The 16397-nt window shown below is 39.3% G+C and overlaps 3 protein-coding genes across 4 annotated transcripts; 1 reads left to right on the forward strand and 2 right to left on the reverse strand.

Annotated features, from left to right (window-relative positions):
* Positions 1 to 99: 99 nt before the first annotated feature.
* On the reverse strand, positions 100 to 1944 carry RB195_004942 (uncharacterized protein; the record flags this gene model as incomplete). The annotated part of the gene is made up of 1 exon (XM_013442878.2): positions 100 to 1944. The coding sequence occupies one exon, from the start codon at positions 1942 to 1944 to the stop codon at positions 100 to 102; it is 1845 nt and encodes a 614-aa protein (XP_013298332.2).
* A 1054-nt stretch (positions 1945 to 2998) lies between these two features.
* RB195_004943 (uncharacterized protein) lies at positions 2999 to 7088 on the reverse strand (the record flags this gene model as incomplete). Of its 2 annotated transcripts, XM_064177178.1 has the most annotated exons (6): positions 2999 to 3015; positions 5762 to 5837; positions 5934 to 5986; positions 6051 to 6272; positions 6664 to 7003; positions 7071 to 7088. In XM_064177178.1, the coding sequence occupies 6 exons, from the start codon at positions 7086 to 7088 to the stop codon at positions 2999 to 3001; spliced, it is 726 nt and encodes a 241-aa protein (XP_064034303.1). The 2 variants fall into 2 exon arrangements, with proteins under 2 accessions (XP_064034303.1, XP_013298333.2); XM_013442879.2 differs by lacking the exon at positions 7071 to 7088 and having other exon boundaries at positions 6664 to 6778.
* An 818-nt stretch (positions 7089 to 7906) lies between these two features.
* On the forward strand, positions 7907 to 10235 carry RB195_004944 (uncharacterized protein; the record flags this gene model as incomplete). The annotated part of the gene is made up of 5 exons (XM_013442880.1): positions 7907 to 7932; positions 8062 to 8143; positions 9552 to 9617; positions 9677 to 9739; positions 10164 to 10235. The coding sequence occupies 5 exons, from the start codon at positions 7907 to 7909 to the stop codon at positions 10233 to 10235; spliced, it is 309 nt and encodes a 102-aa protein (XP_013298334.1).
* Between the last annotated feature and the right edge of the window lie 6162 nt (positions 10236 to 16397).

A 16397-nucleotide genomic window follows, 5' to 3' on the forward strand; every position in this document is an offset into this window, starting at 1 on the left:
GAAGGAGGAAAAACAGAAAATAAAAAAGTGAGAACGAAATGGATGAATAAGTATGAACACATTGTACCGTGAACATTTAATCCATCATTCCATTATGTTTTAATCTTCAAGATTCCTGAATGCGTTCTGCATAGCTTCCAACAGATCATCGTAATCTCTCCTGATCTTTTCCTCACCATCCTTGACGGGATCCTTGAACTTCATCGATGATAGTTGGTATAGGAGATCTCCCATGTGATCTCTGATGATAGCCCATGTCACCTTATTTTCGGATTGGGCCGTTGATTCAACAGAGTGACGTGCAAGATCATAGAAAGCGATCATGTTTTTCAGCATCCCCACGGTCTTGTAGAATGGACAGAATCGATCATATGGAGTATAACCGTTTTGCTGAAGAAAATCGTCCTTAATAAGCTTGGCAACTTCAAGAGTGATTTTGTCGGATTCCGCGAGTGAGGCTTTACCAACCAACTGTACAATTTCGGAGAGATCCTCCTCTTCCTGAAGAATCTCCTTGCATTTCGTTCGCAGCGCGATGAACTCGGGATAACTTTTCTCGTAGAAATCTTCCAAGGCACGCATGTATTTACTGTAGGAAATCAACCAGTTGATCGACGGGAAGTGCTTCCTTTGTGCCAATTTTTTATCCAAACCCCAGAACACTTGCACAATACCGAGAGTGGCTGATGTGACAGGATCAGCGAAATCTCCACCGGGAGGTGATACAGCTCCAACAATTGTAACGGATCCTTCACGTTCTGGATTCCCAAGACATCTAACTTTACCCGCACGTTCGTAGAAGGAAGCCAAACGGGCGGCCAAGTAAGCGGGATAACCGGAATCGGCAGGCATTTCTCCCAAACGTCCAGAAATCTCACGAAGAGCCTCTGCCCAGCGAGAAGTTGAATCAGCCATCATAGCTACGTTCAACCCCATATCACGGAAATACTCGGCCAGAGTAATACCAGTATAAATAGAAGCTTCGCGAGCAGCCACAGGCATGTTGGATGTGTTGGCAACAAGTGCAGTACGTTTCATGATGGAGGTAGTAACACCCTCGACTTCCATGGTAAGCTCTGGGAAGTCGCGAAGTACCTCAGACATTTCGTTTCCACGTTCACCGCATCCTACGTAGATAATCGCATCAGAATTTGAATATTTGGACAAAGATTGAGAAATGACAGTTTTGCCACAACCGAAGGCACCAGGAATGGCAGTGGTTCCTCCTTGAACACACGGGAAAAGAGCGTCAAGTACTCGTTGTCCACAAAGGAGAGGATTGTTAGCAGCAAGCTTCTCCGCGCACGGACGAGGATTACGTACAGGCCAGATTTGAAGCATAGTGAATTTCTCCTTTTGTCCAGCGAATTCAACCTCCAAGAGGACGTCCTCAACTGTATACTGTCCAGATGGGGCGGCGAAAGTAATAGTACCGCAAGAGTTGGGAGGAAGCATGATTTTGTGGTTGATGAGCAAGTTCTCATTTACAGTTCCAATTTCGTCACCACCAGTAACATGAGCTCCAACAAAGACACTCTTGCTTACGGTGTAATCCCAACGAGACTCACGGGATAAAGCCTTTGTAGACACTCCTTTAGGAATGTAGATGGACTGTGTCATATCCGCAATGTCTTTCAATGGACGTTGAATTCCGTCGAAAATGGAACCCATAATACCTGGCCCAAGTTCAACCGAAAGTGGTTTTCCAGTTCGTAACACCGGATCTCCGATTGTGACGGCAGAAGTTTCTTCGTATACTTGGATTGTAGCGAAGTCACCTTCCAGACGGATGATCTCTCCTACCAGTTCACCGTGACCGACACGGACCAGCTCGTACATAGCGGATCCGGCCATTTTCTCGGCGGTCACTACAGGTCCTGATACTCCATACACGAAACCGTAAGTGGCTTCCTTTTCAGACGCATCAGGATTGCTCGCAGCCATCTCAAACTTAGGTAATTAAACCTAAATAATTAAAAGAACACACTACATAGGTGAGACCAATTTTTGGTTTACACTTCGACCTTCACATGTAGAACATGTGGACAATCACCGCAAAAATCCTCGCTTTTCTACAATGTTACAAAATAATTCATTCAGGTGGAGAAGAAGAACATACAAAAGGAAACTGCTGCAAAAAAGTGTAGAAGACATGAAATTAAAAGAACTTTTCTTTTTTTTTCTTGTTTGTATAGAAACAACGATGCATTACATTCATACAAAGAGAACGTCAGAAACACGTAAATTACTGGAACTGATTCGAGTGTTGCGATAAAAATCAACTGAGCACAAGTTATGTAAACAAATCAAAGAAAAATATATAAACAGACAAATCTCCTATTCTGTAATGAAACGCTGCAAATAGACTCTCATACGACTGCAACTTCTATTCGCCTTCTATGTTGAAGAAATCAATAAAATCCAAATCGATTGCAACGAAATTCCTTCTACAATTCTCACATCTATTTTACAACGCTTCAAAGCCGCAACTTTTTTGGTTTTCCTTGGGGAACTATGTATCCTATTATACATAATATTATATATATTATACATAATATATTATAATATACATATATCTTGTATCCTATTACAACTCTGTTTCTTTGGTCACATGTCAAAGTGACCTTTGGGAAGCAAACAAGGATTACGTTTGACTGTAGGTTTTCGTGAACCTCCCAAAGGTCTATTCACTGACGATACTATTTCCTTACATTTCTCCGCTAGCACTGCTCCCACAATTTCTCGTGATAGGATATCGTCTGTTGAAGTCACCAGCTACTTCTTTGTAAATGCGAGTGCTCACAGGTAGCGCTACTTCAATGCGTTCTCGTACTTTGAGCGAGAATGAGAGCCTGAAGGAAAAGAGTCAGATATCAAACAAAGAAATGCAGAAATAACAACCTCACATAATCACTTCTTATCCTATCCGGTAATTCCATGAAGGCTCGGTAAATTTCCATGGAAATGACGTGCGTCGGAAAACTTCGACATCGGCTAATTATTGAGAGACATCGCCTAATAAAAAATAAAATAAAAAAGAAATCTAAGATCATAACAATTAGAAATGAAATCCACAAATACGGAACGTGAGTTAATCATTAGTTCTGAATAAAACTGGAAGGAGGGCGTGGTTACGAGTGGTAAATCAAATAGAATGAATGAAAGGATAGAAAACCATTGTAGAGTGGGAAAAATTCTGAAGAGAAATGACATGCTAGTGATTTGGAACATTTCCCATTAAATGAGCAGAAGTCCATGAGCAGCAGTCCCACTTTATAGTTTTTCGGCAAAAATAAACACGACGGGAAGTAATGCCAAAAACTGTCGAAAAAGGTAATTTAGAAATAAAGAATGCCCTTAATGATCAGATTCCTTGGGTGTGCAATCTTACTTTTTAGCAAATAAACAAAATGTGTCTAATGTTCTTCAGCGATGTTAACATGGTCACTTTTAAATCCATTTCATCCACTCGTATCTAAACTTACACCCGGCTGCGGGAGGCTCCGCCCCTTGGACCAATGCTAACGCGCCGCGAAATTCAAAATGGTATACCCAGTAACTACTTCCTCTGTTGCATCAGAGGAAGTAAGGTTAGAGAAAGGTAGAAAATGATTGCCTTACGATGTCTCACGTACTCTTACCTCTAAAGAAACGAGGAGAATATCACAATAAACTTTAATCCAAGAAAGAAAAGAAGTATGATCTCCGAATTTCAAACCGAGTAAGGAATGAAATTGGAACTTGGGCTTTCTGATCCTTATCAGACAGCTAACCACGGTCACTTCAGGTAACTGCATAGTTAATCTTTTACTCTTTCTCTGTTCAGTTTTCTTCTCGTTGTTCCAGTTGTTCTTACATTGATCTTCTTATTTATTACATTCACTTGTTTAATTTGAGTTTTCATCCTCATTCTCGTCTATTACATCCTTGTTATACTTGCTTTGTTTTCTTTTCATTCTATTTGTTTTCTACAGGCGCACTGCTTCCAATATAATCAACTTCCCTGCCGTTTTCACTTGATTCCCATAGTATCAAGTATTAACATAGTACCTGGACACCCGCTTTTAACCTCGCTACTGTTTTAGCTCTAGTAAAAGAAGAAGAAACGACGTTATGTTCTTCACTTTTTTCAATTTTTCCCACCACGTAATAGTATCCACCAGTGCCGAAGTGCCTCAATAACTTTGATTTGATTATCAGAGGTTTGAGGTTGGAAACTGGTAAAATTCGGAAACACAAATGAGTAGTCATACTTCCGCACAGGCAAAAAACGGATATCAAATGAAACTTTAGGATTCAGTGTTCAGAAAAGTATTCACTGTCGGCAAATTTCGCTCCTTTACTTCTATAACTACCTATAAATAGCGCTAGGCCTAACTTTAAATATGAGGAGAGTTTGGTTTCCCTCTCTGTCTCCAAAATCGGTTAAGTAGTAGCAGAAAACTGCTCTTCCAAAGAAAAAAATCTTGAAAGCAAGTCCAAAGACACCAAAAACAAAGTCGATTGAAAATATTTACAAGTTGAAACTTCAAACTCGTGTTGAATTGAAAGTCTGGAAACCTAGGTTCCCTCATGGACCGCACAGGGTTTCTTTTTTCTTCTTTACTTTTTTTCATTATCTCATATCAGTGTTGGAGCTGTATCATCCAGGATAATTTGTAAAAAAAAAGTGCTCCCTCTAGTTAGAAAAAAGATACTGGGAAAGAGTCTTTACTTTCACTTGAGAAGCCTCCACTAGTTTTTTCTATGCGAATTCTGTTCCTTTACCTTCGATGTTCTTTTCATATATTGATCATGATCATGCAGTACGCATTCGCTAGCGAGGAGCAAAGTAAGCAGCGGAATTACATGCTGGGAAGTAAAGACAGAATAAAAAACAAGGAGAGTAACGTTAAGAAGAAAGAGTGAAAAACAGAAGCAGAAACAAGAATGAATGTAAGAACAGTGAGACACACGAAAATGAAACAAACATGAATGAAGTAAAGTAAGAATGAGTGGTACAAGGTGCCATATAAAACATGTTGCATGAATTTAAAAGAAAGTTGGAACCATAAGCCTTTCAGAGGAGACAAAACAATAAAGTAGACATAAAACCAAGAAAAGACACAAAATACAACTTTAAAGGGCAGAGAAACAAGACAAAATAATCATAATCAAGACAAGGAAATAAGACAAAGCAATAAGACAATGAGATGGTAAAAGTAGAACGGAGAAACAGACAAGTAGGACAGAGATGATCCAAAATATGAAAGGAAATGAAAGTATAATTTAAATAAGGAAAACAATTCAAGAGCAACTGGAACAACGAGAAGAAAACTGAACAGAGAAAGAGTAAAAGATGTTAACTATGCAGTTACCTGAAGTAACCGTGGTTAGGTGTATGATAAAGATCAGAAAGCCCAAGTTCCAATTTCATTCCTTACTCGGTTTGAAATTCGGAGATCATACTTCTTTTCTTTCTTGGATTAAGGTTCACTGTGATATTCTCCTCGTTTCATTAGAGGTAAGAGTACGTGAGACATCGTAAGGCAATCATTTTCTACCTTTCTCTAACCTTATTCCTCTGATGCAACAGAGGAAGTAGTTACTGGATGTACCATTTTGAATTTCGCGGAGCGTTAGCATTGGTCCAAGGAGCGGAGCCTCCCGCAGCCGGGTGTAAGTTTAGATACGAGTCATTTCATCCATCGTTCAGAGTGGAAGAACAAAATGCGAGAACCAACTGAATGACCACCAACTGAACTGAATGAACCAACTTTACCTCGTCCAATTCGCGATTCAGTTGAATCAAAGGGTCTCTCACAATTCATTTTGTTAGCAAACATGGTACCTGCATCCTGAAGTAAACTATCAGTACTCGAATTAAAAAGCTAAACAACAATCTCTACCTTTTAACCACTTTCGAAACTCTCCAATCCATTAGTTAACTTTACCGAAGTAGATTCATTGAGGCCAAAGTGTTTTCCTTGAGAACATTGCAAATGTGCTGAAAAAAGTACTCACGCATAGAAAACTTGAAAGAAAAGACTTAAAACTTCCCAAAAACTCACGCAAATCAGGAGTAAGCTTTCCGTTAGATGTAGAAATGGCATGATTTTCTGATGGTAGTGTTTGTCTTAGTTTGAGCACGTTTTCGATCGAAGTGATCTTGCTGCTCGTTTCTTCCATAATGTCATCCAGATGGTCAAATCTCGAGCGGATCTCTTCCTCTAAGCCGCTGAGAGTCCTAGCAAGCTCGAGAGCCATGTCACGTGGCACCCGGATAGAACGCTCTGAAATTCCTCAAAACGTTACTATTTCAACTCAGATACCATTTTGCTCGGGCTAATGTTACTTTAGTTATGTAAACGTCTGTGCTCAAGGCGGTGCAGTGGAGCTAGCGGTTTGGATCGAGTTGGGACCATCGCGAACTGCAGCTAGCAAGGGTCCCCTCCCAATTCCAACCGGTAGAGCAGCCGCTTACGCAGCAGCACCGTCTTTCATGTCGTTTTGATCCAACTATAAGATTACTGGATCCACTGTGTTAACTCTTTTGATAATTCCACACCAAGAAACAAATTAAAGGGAAAGGAGAGAGGATGGGGTGGAAATGAAGTGAAAAACCATAAATCTGACGTAATTGGCAATAGAAAACAATGTGAAACGCATAAAACAAGAACTTACTGTTACGAGTGACACTGTTGTTGCATGGTCCGCTCGATCCTTCCCTTCCAACAACATTCATTAGATGAGACCCTGTTTCTTGTGTAGAGGAATCAGAAGCGGAGGATGTATGCATATTTTCTGATGTTCTCTGCAATTTCGCCTCAGGGACTACAGAAAGTTTCCTGTAGAAGTGTTCGCACTGTTTCCTCGAAGATCCGATGAAAATAATGACCACTTGGTGGCCAACGGTGGTTTCCACAATTGAACCACAAGAAATATTGCCGCTAGCCACATTACAGGAGGAGATTATGGAATATTCATGGTCCTTGTTCAGAACTATTATCCACTGGATAGGCATCTGAATGGAATTAGAATAAAGCGTTGAAAGACGAATACGAATAAAATGGTGGTAAATATTCCGAGACGAAACACAGCATACACATAGTTCGTGTGGAATCAAACTTAAACAGTGGAATCAAACTTAAGCAATGGAAAAAAGAAAAGAAAAGTGGTTGCTCCAGTAATAAAGGAGTTCAGTAGTGCTCTCTATTTTTCTAATCTAAGAGATTTTCTAATCTTCTTAACCTTTACATCCCGGTTGAGACAACAAAATATGGTAAGAACGGGATCAATGAATGGAAAGGAAGGTGGACAATTTCAAAAGTGTTTTCTTACGAACGATTCTGGACCTTCTTCCTGATAAATATCAATTTGTTAAAAAAAAGTGTACTAACAAATCACAAAACTCTAACTACTGCCTCGAACAGGAGCACTGTAAATTGATATCAAGGATAACGTGTAGTTAGGATAGGGACTCAACCGCGCTCTTATTTCTGGGAAATTAATAACTATATCAGTCGGCGCCTTAAATCCTAAAGATTAGTTTTAGTGGATCTATGCGATATAAGCTAAGGTTACTAAAAGAAAAAAAGAAGACGGAAATCCCAGAAATAAAAGTGCGGTTAATTGTCCCCAACTGCATTCTCCCCGACATCCGCCAAGCCCAATCCCCGAAAAAGATCCAGAAAATCCAGCCGCTGATTTACAGAGAAGACTTCCTTCTACAGAGAAGGAGGAGGTACGTCCAACAAGGAGGCAAAATTTGAAACCACATGAATTGAGGGAAATTGCGTGCTCCAATGTCAATCTTAGCGCCAAGGGGATTTAATCTACGGTTGCGCTCGAACTCGATCACATTCGCCTCTTCATTGCTTGTTGTTGCGGTGGTTCGGATTTCATCCTTGCAGAAAAAAATTCCAGCATGGGTTATCTCTGGAAAATCTCACGGTTGGTTGTAGTTTCTCAAGCATTTGTTATGACTTCTATTTGACTTTCAGGTCCAGTTACTGAGTAATGAGCCCATTGCAGGGTGATTACTGCCATCTGCTGTTGTTGTGTAGCTGTAAATATTTTCAGATTCACCGTCAAAGTCGCTTTGGTTGCAGGTGCTGTGAAGTTATCGATCGACAACAACATCTGGTCGTTGGATACGGCAAGGGTTAGTTGGCACATTATTACTAGTATTATTTACTAGTATTATTTTTTAACGCAATATTGATTGTCCACATATTTTCACCAGCACTTATTTTTTAAATGAGAATATTGTTGAGATTGAAAGGTCGTGATATTCGTTCCTTCTAAGCGAACAAATATCGCATATTAAACATGATCTATAGTTCTCGAGTCATCCTTTTCCCACCACCTCTATCTACAGTGCTAAATTTTCAGTATGGTTGGAGCATAACTACAGCGCGCAAGAGAGCTGCTTTTTGTGTATAAGCATTTGTAATATTCCACTTTTGCTGCTGACGAGAAAAATACGGAAGATTTTTGTTCAAATTCATTTTTTAGGTAGATTCATCATCCTTTTTGGTTTTCGTCGTTTATCCGTTTTTAATCACCTTACTTTCTCTGACTACGCTAGTTAGCCGATTCTAGTGTTGCGCTTTGCAAAGTAGTCTCATTTCGATTCTTTTTAACCCATTCACGACAGAGCACGTTTTTGTGTTTGCTGACAAGTGATGCCTATAAGGGTGGTTTCATTTTTCATTCGCAGTAGTATGGGTTTTCTTTTTTTTTTTTATGCGTTATATAGGGTCAAAACGACGTGAAACACGTCGCAATTGCGTAAGCGGCTGCGCTCGAAGCGGTGCGGTGGAACGTAGTGGTTAGGATCGAGGAGAACCATTGCTAGCACCATTCTTCGCCACAATTCGCGATGGTCCCTTTTCGATTCCTAATGCTGTCTCCACCGCTCTCGTTCGAGCAAACGCTTACGCAACTGCACCGTGTTTCATATCGTTTTGATCCGACTATATGTTGAATCCATGCTATGGAGACCTAGAAATACACGTTTCTAATCAAAAATCAACGTCTTCTGATATGGTTTTAAACGATTCCAAAGCAGAAGTTCAGATAGATTCTGTGATGAACATTTTCTACAGTCCCTACAGCCTGCGTGCTTCAAGTAGCCAAAAACGCGTATAATTAAATGTTATTGTTGTGACTAACATGTGCTCACCTTCATGTGAGATTCTCCAGATATTGTTTTTGAAAGAAAAATGATTGAAAGCAGTGTCACCCACTTTTGAGTGTTATTGACGTAACGTGTGAATTTGCATTTTCTTCACCAAATCAACACAAATCTCATTTCTGAGTTTGCAAGATTCCACCTTATTCGTTACTTTAGTCCTAACGCAAAGATTTACCAGCAGAAACACTTTCGATTCTTCGTTTTCTTTTCTAAACAGTAGTATCCTTATCAATTGAAAGTATGCCCTTCAATTACTTCGGAAGATACGGTTCTTTTTTGATTTGAAGAAAATGAACTGAAATTATATATGCTGTTTATCCAATATCCGCTGAGAATTGAGATTTTTGACCTACTTAGTTTTTTTCTCTTCCAGGGTGCTGACTTATATGCCAAACTGAAGGAATACATTATACCAGGAACCATAGTTTATCCCGAGAAGGTATATTTTTTTGCTTCCTGGATACATGTTCTATTTTTAATTTTTCTTCTGAGCTTTAGCTTCCTTCCGTGGAAGAAGTGACAACCGACGTTGAACGGTGTTGGAACAAAGGAGTTGACAAGGTCAGAGTTATGACGTGTTTTTGGTATTCCTTATGTTATTTCCGGAGAATGGATTTTATTTCTTGCGTTCCTCTTGAAACTTGCTATGCACCAAGTTTATATTACTTATAAGTTTAATTTACTTTATCTTTACCTTTTTTTGTGCACCTATGCCTATATAATGCTTAGACGACTTACATACTGTTATACAATCAAATGAGCGCATGAGAGACATTTCTCGCGTTGCCTTAAGTATACAGTACTATTCTTTTTCGAAATTTCGTAGCTAGGACTAATACTTGAGAGTTGTTCTTCACTTAAATTAAATTTTGAAAGGATTAATTGCAAAGTTTGTATGATTACTTTCCTATGATTCTAATTGTACTAGTCATGTTTTGTTAACTGTTACCAATCTTTTCTATGTTGTTTAGCTTACTCTTTTCAGGTGTTCAGTACCATTCAAAATGCACCATCCAGCTTGAATACGGTTGCTAATCGAATGATCAACAACAAGTGAAGTCGAAATCGGCCCTTGGCCTCTTTGTAGATTACTTGACTAGCACATCTTTGTCTCGTTATTGGAATTGCGTTTTATTGGTATGGACCGTCTTTTAGGAACAGTATTTATATAGATTATTTAGATTTTGTACGTACATTTGTGACGGTTATTGAAGAGCCGTGTAGGTTTTCAATGATATGTGAGATTTGTGAATGCTCAAACAATGAATATGAATCGAATTGTAACAGCTAGAAGTAACGATATCTTGGGATAATGTCGTGCACATTTAGGAGACGTGATGCTGTGCAGTGTAATAAAGAATAAGGATAGTGTATCCGGGGTTAATCAGTCCGGTTGGGATCAATTCAGAGACCATTTAGATTTACAAACGCATGTCTAGCCTATACAATGAACTGCGTAGGTTGGCCGATGTGTCAAGTCAGTGTTTTTATCCTCTCAGACAATTTTGGTACCAATTTGTCGACCCAGGAGGGATGAAAGTCGTGGCTGACACGAGGGCGGTTTCGAACCATCGATCGTGCAGTTAACTCATACCGACTGAGCCACACCCGCTCAAAAAGGATGAAGTGTCTGGCGTTGATCCGTTTGGTGCAGTACAACACTAAAGAGAAGTACAGAAAATCCGAAATTCACTTTTGAACACCGATAATTTCTTTACTACATCTGTGGCTTGCTTTATTGCTAACATGACGTTTTGGTCAACACATGTATGTGGTCGGGTAAGAACAGTTGCGTAATTGGCGAAAACGCTCGGGGCGGTGGAGCGTAGCGGTTGGAATTGAGGGGACCCTTGTTAACACTATTCATTGCTTCAGACGGAATGAAGCTAGAGATGGTCCCACCTCGATCTCAATCGCTAGGTCCACCGCGCCGTTTCCAGCGCAGCCGCTTACGCAACTATAGTCAGGTCAAAACGGCATGAACCACGAGTGTAGTTGCGGTGCATTTGCGTACGCGCTCGAGACGGCGCGGTGAAAGCAGCAGTTGGGACCGAGGTGGGACCGTCGCAAACTGCAGCGATGGGTGGTGCCAGCAAGCGTTTCACCATGCTCTTAACCGCTACGCTGCACCGAAGCGCCTCGGGAGAAGCCGCGTACGCAAATGCACCGTGCTTCATGTCGTTTTGACCCTACAATATGCTGGTCATCACCCCAATTAATTGTTAGACAAAAACGCTGTAGTCCTCATGACTTCAAATGTGAAAATCCAGAATTTTGCAAAAGAATTAATTCAATAGGATTGAGTTAATGAATTGCCATTGAGTTATTAGTATTGAAGTAATGAAGTGTGAATTTCATTTAGAACACAATCTAATTTTCCACGGGGAACTGAAGAAACAAACTTGAGGCCGAATAAGACGAAAACTTCACACTGATATGGTTGGAAAAGAAGCGGAAGCGTTCCTTTACATCCTTTTATCGTTTTTCTGATACATCTATTCAGTACAAATGATGAGGAATGATAGATATAACTGAAAAAATATGCAGGAGGAAAGGAACATGATAGAGCAAAGTGGAAAACTCGAAGGAAGAATTAAATGAACACCAATGAAACCTCGAATAAAAATCAACTATCAGTGAAACAGAATTTAAGAAAAAAGACCGCAAGTATTAGAATTTGAAGCTTGATCCATTTCTGGATAGCCAGAAAATATTCCTGCCAACTCCAGAATACAGGTACGGACGGTTATATTTCGGAAGTGCGAAAGTTCGACCTTCCTTGAATCTTGGCATAAAGATTGCAACTTGTCGATATTTCGTTTTACCCATATTATGTTCTAATAATCTTAGGATCATCCTCATATATCAGGAATCTGGCAAGAGTTCTTCACTCATTTCCATGATCTAAATCTAAATCGCTACGGCTCAGCTAATCCCCCTGCGCCTCATTTTCCTAATCGTTAAAGGTCATGGCAGGACGACAATGCTCATCGCAAGCTTCCACTAATTACGGCCTCCTACAGGTGCCCTTGCCGATGGTTGCCATACGACGGACGACCTCACGCCTTTTTTTATCCGCAGCGTTTCACAGGTTTCACTCTCTCTTTTGTATCCGATCGATATATTTGTCGGTTTATTGATGTTTACTAAGAATTTACTAGTTATATGAATATTCCACTGTCTTCTACTGATAGAACTATCGTCTTCTTTCTCCAGCAGCACATTCTTTTGAGTAAAGAATCTCATCAGGGATTATCGATTAACCATGGGTTAGCAGCTACCTCGACGATTTCAGATCAGCGCGCTTTTAGTGGATTTGAGAGGAAAAATTACAGGACGTTCTCCCGAAAAAGCCGAAATTCTACTTCTGCTAACAACTGTAAAATACCTAGAACCCTTTCAAGTAGATAGAATTGCGCACCTAGTTTTGATCTATCGTCACTTTTTCTTGGAGGAAGGGGAGGGGGAAGTGACGTGAGGGGAAGGGGAGAGTGAAGGGACCTTTCCACTTCTAAAATGAAATATTTGCAAAAATGTGTACCTTTCTCAGCAAAAAGGGCATATTTTTCCATTTAGAAATGAAGGATGATCTTCAATCTTTTAAATGTTTTTATCTTTTTGGTCTTTTAAGCGCTCAACGACTAAAAAAGGAAGAAGTAACAAAAAGAAAAAAAAACAAAATAAATATAAATGCGTAGAATGTAATTAATGTGGATTTTTTTTTGGTAAGGAAACAAATATAAATACAACGTACTCAAGTAATTCCTAACATATCAATAAGTTCTACTTACGATAATATTTACGCACAAGACAGTTAAAAGTTCGTAAAAATTCGTTGTCTTCATGCTATAATCTCCGTGGTTACGTGTCTGTGTTAGACGAACCTACCGTACGCAACAAAAAATTCTGTCGTAGAAATAGAAGCAAAAAAATAAGGAATAAAATAAAATAAATGAAATGAAATAAATCCATAGACTCGAAGTCGCTGGTTATAGTGACAATCGGATGGGAAAAACATTTAATTATTAAAACATTTAATTTAATTATTAATTATTATTTAATTATTATTATTTGACAAAAAAAGAAAACGTTTTCAACCTGCGAAAACGAGTTTGTACACGCAAAAACGAAAAAGAAGAGAGCAGTTACATCTTTTACGTGCCATTTTACGCCATCTTGCACTAGAAATCAAAAGAAAAAGAAAAAGAAGAAATCAGGGAAAATTATAACTCAACTGTACCAGTGTTTTTTCCTACTTTTTCTTCATTTGAGTCATTGATGGAGGAGAAGAGAAGTAAAAGATTTTTCTATTTCTCAAATATATTTGATTTTTTCAAAGATTTGTCCTAGTACAATAAGTGAACAATTATTTGCGCTACATATATTGCATCCAGCTGTGAATAATGACTGCTACCTTCGTTTTTTTTTTTTTGAAATGAAATTAACGAGAGGTTCTGCAAGTTATTACCGAAAAATGGTAAAAATTCTTCTTTATGCATCTTTTGTGGATTTTTACATTTTTAAAGAAAAGTTTATTTTCTATTTAAAACGATAACTTGGAGCACGTGTTGGAATGTTTTTTTGGTGTTGAATGTTGTTTTCTTCTTACATCTCTCTATATTGTGCTTCCAAAATTTCATAGTGTCACATTACGGTAGAAGCTGGTCCAATCCCGAATCGGAAGCCGTCGATTTGTAGCAATCAGCAGGTGTTATCAGCGGCTCATCGGCAGGTGCTCGCTGGCGGTGCGAAGCTTAAGGGTGGTATCCACGGAAATAATACCTATTACTATTTCCAATGATTCTAATAGAACGAGCTAAGCCTAGCATAATTAGCAGGTGGAAATCCCTTGAAATAATGGAAGACTTATAGAATGACTGTCACCGAGGGACTAGAGGTATCAGTTCTGAGCAGTGTGGACGAGTTTTCGCATTTTTATACGTTCCAATACGCAAATACGTAGATACATAAATTAGGAAAATAAGTCACGGGCTTTAAAATCGTCTTTAGCGTTAATCCAGCGTTATATTTTTGAACGAAATTTAACCATATTGAAAATGTTTTTGTGCAGAATATGTTTATACTCTCAGTACAAAGTAAAACTCGTCCAAATCAGTCAATAGTCCACATTTGCTATCTCTCCATTGGTCTCCTTTCAAATCTCCTCAATTCTGCACTAATTTCACCAGATAGTCACAGTATATTTGTCAAAGCTAAATTCCGGAAGTACATTTAAAATCAGCGATTCATTTGGTTTCGAATAATATTATTGAAATTTTTATTTTTCCCTCCACTCTTCGGGTACCGTAATCAGTTAGTTTGATTTCACAACTGTCCGCTTTTGGGAACATTTCAAATTTGACCATAACCTGCAGACAGACATTTCTAGAAGCGCCTATCACTTCACCGCTGTTTTAATTTTGTCCTCTTCCTAAGGAGCGCGATGGATTTGTGATGGATTGGAGAGGTTGGAGATGGATTTCGGGACAGAAGTTCGAAGTCGGTGTTGTAATCCTGCAGCAATAATATTACGCGTACACCGCGTATATTATTGGCACACAAGTACACAAATTGACATTGCGGGATTATCATGGGGGAAATGTTCATTCATACGTGTAGGTATGTGCACATTTCAAGTGCCTTTATCGCTTCGAACACGATTAATCTGAATTTCATACACAGACACGCGCACCGACACGCGCCATTATCGTCGGCCACACGGCGGCTTTGTGTCTGCGTGTGTATGTCCGGACGATTGTGAGTTTCACGGGTGGTACCTTATATTGGGCGAGGGAGGTCCTTCACTCGCGCTCGCTGCTCGCATACTCTCAATGTTGCTCAGTAAACATAACCATCAACGATGAATGAGAACGGTGGTCATTGTTAAGGCAGTCAGTAACACGAGACACCTCCTGTCGAGACCTTCTACCCTCGCGGTGTTTTGGAGCTGGCAGAGCTACGAACACACGGTTCCTGTGTTCACAAATGCCACAATTAAGCTAAAAATTCTAATCCTTGCTTCCCCTTTTCTTCATCTCTTTCTCCTTCTTTTCCCTGTCTTTTCTTAAATTTTATCCCTCTGTTAGCCGATTTTTATATATGAGGTCCATTCCTGTTCAATTCCTTCCTGCTTTACCATTTCGCCCTGTCGTCCTCTTTTCCTCACCTATAGTGTTAGCTGTTAGTTATCATACCCCATCATTTCCACTGAATAAATCTATTAGGGGGTGTTTAAAAGTGATTTTTATTAGTGACATACGCTAATGGTGCACCAAAGAAAAAGAAAAAACACAACTTCTCAAAGTCAGAACATTTCCAAAAAAAACTAGGAACCCAATTTTTTTGTCAGTTGAACCTGGTGCGGTCTTTTTCACGGCAGATAACATGTCGAACTACTGCTACTTCCTCAACTTTTATCTGCGAAAATTTTTCATTTTGCTTCCTTTTTTTGTCAGAGAAGAATTTATATATTATATATTATAAATGACAACAAGAAAAGAAACATCTTGTGGAGCTAATTTTAATTAAAACTGTATGATTCATATGGAACTTTTATGGTGATCAGTGACATTAATTTTGAAAAAGTTTGGTCTCCATTTCTGTAATTTCTATAACCCAGCGAACATTTGTTCTATTGCAACGGTCCGTTTTACCATCCTTTTCGCTCTCATCACCGCATTTTAGGCATTTCCCTAAGCAATGATTCAAAAAAAAGAAGAAAAAACGGCACAACTTTACTGGTGAGCTTTGTTGCTTCCGTGGATGTTAGACACACCCGTCTCACCTCTCCAAAAGCGACAGAGAGGTGTTCTTACTCGTGGCTGTCTACTATACTATATATCGAAGTATATTTGAAATCAGCAGCTCATTTACTTTCGAATGGTATTTTCAAAATTTAATTTTGCCCATTTCCAAGAATTCCGACGGTTTGCGACGGATTAACCCGTCGGCGACGGATTTTGGGACACACGTTAGTAGCGGTGTTGTAGTTTATTCAACGATTGTCTTGATCTATGTCCATACTCTGCAATATTTGATTCCAAACATACGGAAGATCTGCGATGGAATCGCACCATACTTGAATGCCTGCCAGTGATCGTGTTACTGTGGGAAAACTGGCTGAACAGCTCAGATGTGAACTATGTATGGCTTTTTGCTTTGCTGCAGAAGTTCTACAAATTTTTGCTTTTTAGTTTTATCACAGAAAATGTTCCTGGAA

Source organism: Necator americanus, chromosome I (assembly GCF_031761385.1).
Source record: "Necator americanus strain Aroian chromosome I, whole genome shotgun sequence".
In the NCBI taxonomy this organism is placed as follows: Eukaryota; Metazoa; Nematoda; class Chromadorea; order Rhabditida; family Ancylostomatidae; genus Necator; species Necator americanus.